Source organism: Gavia stellata, chromosome Z, assembly GCF_030936135.1.
Source record: "Gavia stellata isolate bGavSte3 chromosome Z, bGavSte3.hap2, whole genome shotgun sequence".
Taxonomy (NCBI): Eukaryota; Metazoa; Chordata; class Aves; order Gaviiformes; family Gaviidae; genus Gavia; species Gavia stellata.
Window position 1 is genome coordinate 82685483 of NC_082637.1, and position 12863 is coordinate 82698345.

At 38.8% G+C, this 12863-nt stretch overlaps 1 protein-coding gene across 1 annotated transcript in view; it reads left to right on the forward strand.

The window, feature by feature from the left end:
- VCAN (versican) overlaps positions 1–12863 on the forward strand; it is a 105788-nt gene that overhangs the window by 76807 nt on the left and 16118 nt on the right. Inside the window, exons 6-9 of the mRNA XM_059833511.1 lie at positions 365–478; positions 2823–2936; positions 9858–10016; positions 10770–10852. Coding sequence (XP_059689494.1) covers positions 365–478; positions 2823–2936; positions 9858–10016; positions 10770–10852 — 470 coding nt within the window. The remainder of the gene's footprint in view (positions 1–364; positions 479–2822; positions 2937–9857; positions 10017–10769; positions 10853–12863) is intronic.

The following is a 12863-nucleotide window of genomic DNA, read 5'->3' on the forward strand; positions in this document are numbered from 1 at the left end:
ACTGTTTTCAGCTATAATTAATTGTCATGTCATGCAAACTAAATCATCAATAGAATATCATGACTGCCAAATATAGTACCAATTGCTGCAAAAAAATGTAATTCTGAAAATTACTTACGCTGGTTCATAGTAAATGCCACGTTATTGTTAAAGTTGAAAATAGTGATGCCTGAAAATAAGCTTTACTATTTTACAAAACTGTCTTATTCTCAGTAGTCTATTATGTTAATAGAGTTTCTATAACTACAGTAAAGCCTGCAACATCAATGCAGAAATGAAGAAAGATTTCTTCTTCCAAGAAATCAAAAAGACACCAGTTCCTTGAAACTACAGAGTCAATTTTATTTTTCTACTTGTTTAACAGGCCAAGATCCATGCAAAAGCAATCCCTGCCTTAATGGTGGTACCTGCTATCCGCGTGGTTCGTTTTACATCTGTACATGTTTGCCAGGTTTCAACGGCGAGCAGTGTGAATTAGGTAAGCTGATGCCATTTAGATACTGATTAAGTCAAGTATAAAGTTTTCATACATGAGATCTGCAGAAGTGATGTGTTTTGAAGCTGAAATATGTAGACATTCGAAAAATTCTAGAGAGGCCTTACTTAAGAAGAGAACAATAAAATGAAGGAGGTCCACCTCCCCCTTTTTTCTCTCCCCATAAAGTTCACAGATGTGTACACACGCAAAGGTAAGAGAATTGTAAATGAACTACATGACCTAGAATACATCACATTAAAATAATAAATAACTAAAATAAAGCCAACTAAACATTAATATTTGTGATAGCTCTTAAGAGCTTTGTGTAATTATTTGAAAGGGCGGTAAAATAAACTAAACCCAAATGTGACTGGGAAGCTAAGCACTAAATACCAGCTTGATATTTTTTCAAGGAAATTGTAAATATGATCATAATCATATACAACTTTGATATAAATTAGTATTTTGGTAACTCTTCTAGCTAAGGACCTCTTCAAGCTGCCTGTGATATCTACGCTTACCTGCTATGACTGTTGGGTTCAAGAGACTCACCAGTACCGTTCAGAATAACCAGCTTTTCCTTCCAACCAGCAAGAATGACAAAAGTGGTAGTTTGGCTGTTTAGTGTAGAGATGGTTTAGGCTTTTGAAAAGTTGTAAGTTTCATTCCCTGATAAGTACCATGGATATGCCTGTTACAGAGTTGCCTGCCAAATTTGAGAGGAAAAACCTCATGCAGTGTTGCTAAAATGAGTTCAACTCATCATATATAGCTTGGGAGAAAAAAATCAAACAACCCCACCCAAAGGTTGATACCAGTGCAGCATAACTGTCAGGATTACTATGGTTTTATTTGTGTTCTGCAAGACAGTATGTGATTAAAAAAATAATTAGCCAGTGCTTTTTCTCTGCTTTCCTATTTCATGTTGATGAGTTTGCTAGCTCCCTAATGGATCGTTGCTGTCGCATCTTAAATCTATTTCTTTGTCAAGGAAGATGGCATTCCCTGCTTGCAAACCAGAGGTCAAGAATAATAATTTTGTCTTTTTTTTAAGGTTATAGAAGAATAATCTTGCCACTTCTTGTCCCCTAGAACTTTTAGTGGCTTATTAACTAATTGGAGTGGAACACTCCATGGCCGGTTGCCATATAGAAATATGTTCTGTGGTGCTTAAGGAAGTACACCTCAGCATTTTTAGACCTGGATTCAGGGATATTCTGTATATAAGGCATAAAACGTTGACTTGAAAGCTTTCCAAGTGACGGGAACAAATAAGACCTAGCATAAAATTTGAACAGAAGTAGTTTTTTTAAATAAAAATATTTTTTAAAAAAGCCTTTCGCATGATGCAGCAATTATTCCTAGGATTGCACAACTGTTTGTTGGTTTGTAGATATGTTTAACTTCTCTCTTATATTTTAATAGTCAATCACTACCAACAGTTCACTTTGGACTAAGACGTTTGCAAAATCTGGATTGAAGTTTAAGCTGTAATTGTTTCAGAGGAACAGCACTCATTAGAAAACACCATATGATCTTTATAAAGAGACATACTAGCTTATAACCTGTGCAAATACATGCACAAAGTAATTCTATTAAATGAACTAGTGCTCCAATTTAAAAGGTGAAGGCAAGGTATTTTAGCAGCCAGAGGAGTGGGGAGAGAAAAGTTATTTGTTTATTTTAGAGCCATAGGCCTAGTAGTAAACGTGTGCATGACTATGAATGCTCCTATCTGACTGGTCATTTAGTGAGATTGTCTTTATGAAGTTTTGTCCTTATCTTGATCAGATTAGACATGGAAGAAATGAGAAATGCAAACCAATAAGATGCCATGGCATGCTGCTTTGCAGACTGAAATTAGCAGTCTTTTGATTGTATATGATAAAATTTCCAGTATTAGAGACTCGTGAAGATATTTGAGGTCTCCAGCACTTGACAAGAATTTTTTGTGCCATGGTCACACACTCAAGTCAAATTTTCCACCAGTAAGGGAAAATACTACACACTGCACAGTATCACTTCTTTCTCAGCTACACAATAAGGAATTGAAGGTTTAGAGTTTAGAAATTAACTCAGGAGTCAGAGTGCAGGATATAAAATTGTGGATCAGCAATGTCACATTTCCTGAGGAAACCGCTTCTTGGCTTGTGGATGAAGAGAACGGAGGGTTGTGCATAGTGAAATCAGTTATCATGCAAATAAACTGGTCACTTGGATCTTTTGCAATACTTAATTCTTCTGGATTGAACTGCTCCTAGTAATAAGTATGACTAAGGCTGAAGAACATTTCCCTTCTAGGAGGTGGGTGGATTATAAAAACACTTTTATCTTTGTGTTGTAGATATTGATGAATGCCAATCTAATCCATGCCGGAATGGAGCCACGTGTATAGATGGCCTCAATACCTTTACTTGCTTGTGTCTGCCAAGCTATATAGGTGCTCTCTGTGAACAAGGTATGGTGTATTCTTTAATCTATGGTGATCGAGGTCATCTGTTTCCATTTCAAGACCCTTCTGGAGTAACTAGGCAAAGCCTCCTAAAAATGAGAGGATGGAAGAAAATGTCAAAATCTGTGGGAAGTCATCAGTGATGTTGAGAGATTATAATTTTTGTGCATGTTAGATTTCCATGATTTGTGGCTCAGGACTTTTTGTTTAAGGTTACATCTGCACCATCTTTTGCAGATGGATGAGAGCAAACTCTATCCACATGCTAATCTGACTGAAGTCACTTTACTGCTGTACCAAATACAAACTGATATATTGGGCAGTTTCTGTGTCAAAATAAAAACAGCCATACTTTTCAGATGGTTCCAAGGCAAGAACAGCCTGATCACATTGGCTTGCAAACTACTGGGAAGACACATAACAAGGTTCTGTCATTACCGTAGTGATGCTTATGGGATAGTGAGGGGGAGCCGAGCTACTCTCTGACTGAGCTTCTGTCTTAAAAAATTATATGCAGTGTGAAAGACATATCAGAACCCATCACTTCCAACAAGCATCACTGGAAGGTAGGAATAGTCTACTGAATATATATCTAGATTATATATCCATCCACTGGGGACCATAACCTTGACAACTTCATCCCAGAATTTTCAAGTCGATTTATTCTGTGATTATTTTAGCAAAAGTAGGTGCAAGATCACAATTATGAGGAAGTTGTAAAAGGCTTTCTAAACTGGACCCTGAAATCAGATTAAACATCCAAATCTCTGTAATTGTTAGAACATTGACTGCAAGAAATCCCACTGTATTTACAAGAAATATTTACAGTGCAAGATGCTTACTCAATATCTGCATGTAGGAGGAGGACTAGGGTAGCAAAATCTGTTCTGTCCATAAAATTAATGAAGGCATTTCCATGGGAAAAAGAAACGGTGTTTTAAAGAGTAGTTTCTAAAGCTTATGAAAATAATTTTTTCTTCAGCTGAATGGTTTTGGTCACAGTTGAATGAACTAGACCTTTGGATTTGTTTAACTAATACTGTGTATTTTCATGTTTGTTTCTCATCTTTGGTGAAAGGCAGTTGCAAACTCTTCCAGCTCAAAGTGTAGAGATTAATTTGTTACAGCTAAAAACTCTCAAAGCTGACCAGCTCCAGCACTTTTCACTCTTAAACTTTTTCAGAAGTCTGGCTAACCTTGTAATTTGAAATGACTTTCTGAATCTGTTCTCCAAAATTATAAGTTGACAGTGTTTTCACAACAAAAGAAATAAGTGTTCTCACTGCCTTCCTCCTCCTCTTCATTCCAGCAAATCCATAGTAGCGAGTGGCTCTGAGTACCATGGTAGCTTTAAGCTGCTTTTTATGACCAACCTGAGAGTGCATTTTAGGTGGTTAATGGGAACATTTCCTAGTTTGTCAATCAGAACCAGAGCCCTTCTCACTCAGCTTTGGAATTTAAATTTCCTCCACTTAAAGTCCTGCAGTGGTTTGGGACTTGGGAAAAGCATTTAGTGCCAAATTTCCACTCCACCAGACAAAATAAAACTGTGTTGGCGATTCAGAGACGGTTGTCTGGCAAGCAGGCTTTATTTCAAGGCACCAGTCCTGACCTCACTAGATTTAAAGACCAGCCAGAACGACAGAATGCGTACCTTGGTGCCACAGGAAAGGTGGAGTTGAGCACACTGATATTATATTACATTACTCTTTTTTTTTTTTTCTCCAATATATACTATTCATTTTAGAAAGCTTTGAAAAAAGTCAAGCTGAAGGGCTTTCTTCAGCATGGTGCTGAGTATTCAAAATGCCCTAGAAGGGAATAGAAGCAGTGAGCGTGCATTGCCTCTGGAAATGAAGCTTAAAGTAGGAGACAACTCCACCGCATCCTCGTCCCATGACACTGGTGTAGAAAAAACATAGAGCTCAGAATTTTACCCAAATGCCCCTGTGAGACTCTTCTAGACTAAGGGATCTTTGGCTGATGTATTATGCCTGTGTCAGTGTTACGAGGGGATGTGACCAGAGGACAGTGGAGCTGCACATCAGGGAGCTCCGGCAGGTGGTCGAAGTTAGAGGAGCCTTCAGGGTGATCTGACCTAGGGTGAGGGAAATCAATCCTTACACTCAATGAGCTGTAACTGGCTCCCTGACAGCCGTTTTTCTTGCCAGGTGGAAACAGTTCAGCACACAATCTGAGCCCAGGAACTTCTTCCTGAAGAGAGCTAAAGTTGTCTGATGTTAGAAACAGAGCAGCTGAGGGTGTTTCCTTTTTAAACTAGATTGCTAGCTCAGTAAGCCAGCATCACTTCTGGTTCAGGCTAGATTAAAAGTGAGTGGAGTACCTGTTAAATAATACCCTCTTTTGCCCACCACATAGATCTTTCCAAAGTACAGATGCATATTCTGCATGCCGCTTGGTAATGTTTGAACATCACTTCTTAAAATGCAGAAATATCCCCAAACCACTTTTTTAAAGGGTGACTGCAGGCTACAGTACATCTTGATGTGAGTCTTATCCTGGGGGAGCCATCAGTCTTTCCATTGTCATCCCTCTGTGAAAAGCCCTTATGAGAGCTCTTGGTGTCCAGATAAATGAGCCCAGAGCTCAGATCCTCCCAATTTTGCTGCCTGAAGCATTGCTTTGCGAGCTCTGTGTTTGGGGAAGAGGAGAGGAGGATTGTTTGATACCCTTTCTCATCCCAGGCTGGTGGAATCAACCGTAGACGATAATGCCCAGGGACCACTGGGGTGTATGAAAGTCTGCAGCTATTGTTGCATTATCTGGCCATCTGTATTTGCGGTGAGCAGTACCTTACTTTATGAACAGTTACATAGGAAACAACAAAATGGTAAAAACTTGCAATTTGAACCTCAATTTCAGCAGTAAGTGTTCTTTATGAAAACTGGATGAGCACCTGTTTAGATTTTCCTCTTCCTTCCTTGGCTGGCTAGAGTTTCCTTTTCTTTTTCTCCTTTTGCTATTCTAACTGGTGTCTACCTGCTTTCAAGGAATGGTGTTTGTGTTTCAAACTTAAGGTTTGGCTTTCTCTGCTGCAGGATCTCTGCAGGCGCACCTAGGCTAGCCTGTTTACCAAATGCAGCTGCATGCATGGACCTGTGTGCCAAAATGGCACATATGTATTTGTTACGGGACATGCCTCCTTGGGACAATACAACTAGCTGTTCTCTTCCAGGTTCTGAAAACAAAACAACCAATTTTTTTAATTACCATGTCAGGAACAATATTTTTTTTATAACCCAAGTTCGTTGTTCAAATGTCTGCGATTACTCCAATCTCATTTGCTTCACTTTGTTCCCAGGGCTTAGTAGCTCGGGATGGAAGTATTTGAGAAGAGTGCAAGTGCAAAGATACTTTCTGGAAACAGATGGTCTCTAACTGATGTCTTTCAGCTGAGAAGGGATTATTTTGAATATTTACCAGAGAAACGGTTTCTCCTCAAGATGTGTGGGCTAATGGGCTTCAGGCGTTTGTTCAATAGCTGAAGGCAGACAGTCACAGATAAAATTCACAGCTAAGTAAGACTCTTATTATGTTCTAGTACCTGTGTTTCAGTCTTTATTTTCTTTAAGCCTCTTACGGAATTTCCTTAAAGACAAGGGACCTATTGTCAGCAGCTTATTGCAGCTGTTGAAAAAGCAGTACCTATCTATGTGTTAAACCCACAGAGAACTTTTTTTTTTAATGCAGCATTTAGCAATGTTGTTATACATATACAATTGCGGTTACAGAGAACAGAAGCTGTGTAACTCCTTGCACACATCACTGAAAAAGCCTGTAAATTGTCATAAATCTTAAGACTAGTCAGACAACTTTTAAAACACCATGAATATGGCAAGCAGTGTTTCAGTCTTTCCATCACGTTCTGGAATAAGGTTATGGAAAGCTGTGATTCCCTCCCTGGATAAGTATACAATGAACATGGAGTATTGAATCCAGTAAGTGCTTCCACCTACTCTGTTCTGGTGATAGGGTCAGAAAATTTACAGCCACCTGCAATTAGACTTTACTGGTTCAGTAAGGGCATTAAAAACTTATACCCATATGGAGCCCTTACCTTTGTGTCACCCTTTCAGCTTTGTTAATGTCATAAGATACACACACTCAGGCCAAAGCACTGCAGAGGTGAAACAGTCCCTACATTTTTACTTGCCTGGTTTGCACTTTTCATTCTCTACCCTCCTGACTTTCCCTTTCCCCATTCCTTTTTCTCCTCTTCTCATTAACCTCTCCTCTCAAAAACCAAACCAAACCAAATGAAAAAAATCCTCTCTTCCCTTTCTAAAAATCCTATGTATTTTATAGCCATCAGCCCCGTCTTTTTCTGTCTTTGTAGATTTGGGCTACAAAGAGGTGCAGAAGAAGTTATTCAACTTTTCCCGTTTGGAAAACCACATGCCATTTTGGATAGGAGGGAGGAATTGTATGTGCACTGCAGTGCATACATTTCAACTGCGAGTACCTATGTCACATATGACATCCTCTATCTTAAGAAGAGAAATTTTGTTACTTATGGTTCATGCTCAGGCCACTATATCTTTCTTTGAACCCGGTCTTCTAGGTTTTGTGTTTTTAAGCCTCTTTGCCTCCCCCATGTACCTTTCAGCATATCTTCTCTCGAGTCGTGCACTTCTTCCCTAGCAGAGGCCAGCAAAGGCTTGATTAGAATAGCCTGGAAATGCTGTCTGGCCACGATTTTCTCAGCATGCAATGCTCCTTGTTATTATCTGACTTCTTTCCTGTGGGACAAGGGAGTCCCTGAACAAGATGATTAATAAAATCTTAAGTGCCTTCACGAAGGACATAGCACTGTTAGTCAGCATTGTGTGGTTAAACAAATGTTCTAGAAAGCCAAAGGCAGACTAAACTTTAAAATGGCCTAGATCCCAGAGATTAGAGCTGTATCTGCAGCCTGCACCTCATACAGAATACAAAGAGGGAAAAGATAAAAATCTAACAAGTTGGTAGTATAGATTACATTCCTTTTTCATAGCTGGGATTACTCAAGGCACAAGCAGTTTTCTACAGCTTAACTTGTTGAAAATAGACGAGACATAATCAGTGTAAGCACTATTATGCCTTTGTATTTGGTACATTTATGTCTTTACTGATGACTTTTATAAAATGATTTTGATACCAGACTCCTAAGACAATGACTGCTGTGTTATCAGTGTTGCCAGGAATTGCCAGAGAAATTCTGGTAAGCCTCCGAAGTGATATGTTTGCACTTTTAAATCCCTTTTTGTACACGTGAAGTTTAGTTTTTATCTTGGGAGATTTAATAACTTAAAAAAAAAATAGAGACTTTGGTGCTTCAGGATGTGAATGGCCTCTTCCTGCTATGAATTAGGAACCAGACTTGTGTTGTGAAAAAATTATTTCACAATTGTCTTTTGGGGGTAACTGCTCAAACCTAAGAAATATCATAGTTAAAGAATCTGCAGTCATATGTTGTTGGCATATTCTGTAATATTTGGCTATTTTTTGTACTAATGCAAAAAGATCCTCTTTGGCCAAAGCATGTTATTCACTATTGACTATATTGACTTACTGAAAATAAGAAATGGAAGTTCATACCCAGAATGTATCTATACCTCTGGGAAGGCCAGACAGTTGCTTTCTGGCACAGTTTTATTTGGGGATTGATAAAACTTGGTGAGAAGTGGCAAATTCCTGTTTGGTGGGTGGGGTGGGGAAGGCCAAGCTTTGTGTTTCTGTTCTTAAACATCCTGCAACTGAGGCCCTTCAGGGTGAGCCATCATGTACTTAGCTGGAACCAGATGTAGTCGGAGCAAGCTGTAATCTTGTGCTGAAGTGTCCTTTATGATGCCATTTCATCTGCCATAACTCAAAACAGTCAGAGATTTCCCTATTGTTTCTCCCATTCCTCCCTAAAACTCTCTCTTCTCAGTGGCAAGTTCTTCTCATCATCGAGCACAGCTCAGACACATTCAGGCATCGTATTTGTAATGCCCATCTTATTAATACTGATTTTTGTCTGTGATTCATTCCTGCAGTGTTGGTGCAGACGCAAACTTGGAACTGGAACTTTGTTGTTTCTTGCCATCTATTCTGTTCACAGCTGCCTGACCTTGACAAAATAATTAATGTCAAATCCACGGATTGTTACTGTTCCAAGGCTCGTGTTTATTCCTCTTTAGATGAAAGGATACTGGCTGTTGTGAACTTCTGTCTATTATGCATTCTTATCAGTACCATCCCTCATACAAGCACGAACAATGTGTATTTCATTACTTTGTATTTCAGCTTTACAGCCTGCCTTAGAAACTGATGCCTAAAGTTTATTAAGTTAGACTTTGTCAAGAAAGATGGGTTTTGGAGGAGGATTTGGAGGGTTAAGTTCAGAAAGATAATACTGCAGCTTTGCATCTGTGGACTTGCAATCACAAGCACTTTCCTTCACATTATTCTCAGTTATCGGTTTCTTCCAAACGAAGGTAATTCAGTACAGTCACTCAAAGAACTATTTGCCCTCGCAAGTAAAAATTCCCATCCCCATATACAGACTCAGAAAACTCAAATGAAATGTAGACTAACTGCAGTCCAACATCCAAGCATTTCATTCATCCAGTGTTATGGTTTGAAGGTGTCCTCTTGAGGATGTCCAGATACAGCACAATTTGATCAGGGGAAGCTCACAAAGCTGCCAGCTGCAATTATACTCCTTACATAAGTAATATTCCTGCAGCTTGTGCTGAAACTGGATAAACAGAGCTACCTGAAAATGTAGTGAGGTCTCAAAGATGAGTGTTGATTGTTTGTATTTGTACTGCTTAACAGGTGGGTATCTTGAACCTTTGCCCTGCAGAAAATCCATCCGCTTGCATGAAACATGCCTGTGTTTCACGCCCATTGACAGAGATGTGATTTAATTTTTTGTCACAGACACAGAGACCTGTGATTACGGCTGGCACAAGTTCCAAGGACAGTGCTACAAATACTTTGCCCATCGGCGTACATGGGACACGGCTGAAAGGGAATGCCGTCTCCAGGGAGCACACTTGACAAGCATCTTGTCTCATGAGGAGCAGATCTTTGTGAACCGTATGTACTGTTAAACAAGAGCAGTCACTGAGGGTTTGCAGCCAGTGAAATATCCTTCTGATCACTGAGATTTTAAATCTCCATCTTAATATACACTCTTAGAAGGTTTAAAAGGTGCACTTTGTGTTCTTCATGTTTACTTTTGCAGTCAGTGCAAGTTCCCTATCACTATTAAGTTATTATTTGTTACATAGAAAATACTTTGGTTTTGAGAAAGAGAACAGGAACTGTTGTTTTGGTATTGGAACTTGATGAAACATTTTTTTCTGGAGGCTTTTGATTTTTTGTGCACCTGACATCAATGACCATGGCGCTATATATTGTATTAGGTAGGCGTAAAGAAATAGTTCCTCTATGCACAATCTAGACAACACTGGTCACAGCCTAACCAAAATTTGAAAAATGTAGATTAAAATAGGTGCTTTTATTATTTTAATCTTTTTTGCTTTTTTTTTTCTCCTCCTCATATGTGCTCAGGTAGGAAGAACATGGCACCTTCTTTGGAAGGTGCCATCAGAAGGGACGAGACAGGATTGTTTAAAACTGTTAGATGAGAATCTGCACTTTTACAGACATCCCAAACTATAATTGAAAAGCTGAAAAGCAGCCTGTAAATAGTTGTTTGCATAATGAGTAGAAGAATCTTAAGAACAGGATGCCTGATTCATTCTTGTGCAACTTCTTTTTATTTTCTTTGGTGAAATCTCTTCCATTTATGGGAAGGTTAATAAAAATATCCTTCTGGTTCCTTAGGTATTGGGCATGACTACCAGTGGATTGGCCTCAATGACAAGATGTTTGAGCGTGATTTCCGCTGGACTGATGGTAGCCCGCTGGTAAGATGCCTTTGAAATGAAATCAGTCATTCTTTTCTTTTTGTGGTGGCTTATCAAATTCCCACCAGCAATGAGGGAAGCTGCATGAAAAAATGCAGTCACTAAATATGCACCCAAGCAAAAAGCCAGCAAACTCTTGTTTCAGGGTAACTACTATTTTCTGGTATAGTTCTAAAATCTTATTCTTAGTTCTTATTATTGTATAAGTGGGAGAACTCAAAGCTTTTTGAGAAAAACTCAAAGTCTGAGACTGTAATTTAAGGGTCTCTGCTGCAGCTGATTTGTGCTCTTCTGGTCTTATACAAGGACACATGTGGCAATTCTCCTCTCCCTTCTGTATATGGAACAGAATGCACTTTTCGGAGGAGGATATGGCATTCAAGCTCTTGCGTTTGCTAGGTGTGTGAGAGTGCACAAAGGAGCCTCTCAAGTATTGTTGGAGACTGTTCTAGTCTGTATGGCAGCTTTACAGCTAGGATGGAGAAGCAGCTATCCTTAGGTGGTTCAAGAGGCCTGTAACTAATAATCTGTCCATAAAATTTTAAGATGCTGTTGATACCTCTTATTGCCTTAAAACAAGAAGGAAAATCAGCAGGAGAGGGAGAACACTCTTTACCCACCTTTAACTAACCTAAATCAAAGAGCTGATAGATACAGGAAATGATTGAGCTCTTTCCAATTCAAAACAGTCTCTTTTGTAGAAGGGACAGGTGATTTATTGCTGTTTAACACTTATTGAAGAACATTATATAAAAAAACCCCAAACTGGTTATGCTTATTATTTTCCTTCCAGTTGTGAATTCTTCTTAAAGCAGAAAGGATCTGGACACACATATGCACATGCTCACACATGCACGCAATGATCATTGTTGCATACCATGTGGCTACAACTTACGTAGAAAGACACCTGGGGCAAAGCAGGCTTCATTTATTACTATTTCATGTAAATAACCAGAGGTTTAAAGTTCTCTAAAATGACTTGTAAATAAGCCATTTCTTGGGGAAACTACCACGTGCGGCAGGTGACAGCACAGTGAGGAAGAAAAAGATGATGAAACTTTTTGTTGACTGACTGATTGCTCAGTACATCTGTGGTGGTACCAACACATGCATTTGTGCTTGGAGCCACAAAGTCTTGCAGGGTGTAAGCAGAAGTTTCATTTAATCATTTTCTCTTGCTTATCCTCATGTATTTTTGGGAGAACAAGATAGACCATGGCCTTGAACTCTACTCATTCTGGAGGAGTTCATTCTCTGTCTCCTGATGTGGCTTCTTACACCTCACTGACAGTAACAGGCACCCTCTGAGGGTGGTTTAGGTTTGGTTGGAGCTCAGGTGTGGTCTGGGCTGTCTGCAGTGGTTGGTCAGGGAGCCTACAAGTCACTAAGGGATCTAAAGTTAGGTGAGATAAATTTGGGCATAAATGTAGTGCCTGAAGGGGCAGCCCATCTTATGCTGGGAATTGTAAAACAAGATACATGATCATATATTGCAAAGACAAATTTGGTGTGTCATTGAATGATGAATTCAAGGAAATTAAAATTAGGGCTGAGATTCTATTTTTTAATTCAGGCTACTGGGCAAATGTGGTATTACATTTTTACTTTAATTTTCAATTTTAAGAAATGAAGATACTCTAGGAACAGAGTAAGATCATCTGTCCAACAGATTTCTCTTTTGATTGATTTTTTTCCACTTGATTTTTCTTTTATTTTTAACAACTTCCCTCTGTGTCTTCCTTCGGAAACAATTTAGGTGTCTCTTGAAATCATTTATGTTCATTGCTTCAATAGCTTTCCCTGATAATTTATTCCATATGGTTTCTGGATACCATGTTTCTAGGCAGCTTCCTCATTTGCTCCTTTTCCCTAGTTTTTAACTTATTTTTCGTACTTTCTAAGCACTCTTCTGGTTACAGTGTTTTATTACTTCTCTAGTAATTAATAGGAAAAATAATGTGATTAAATATATGATTAAAATTTATTTCCCTGATGATGTCTTAAAATTCCA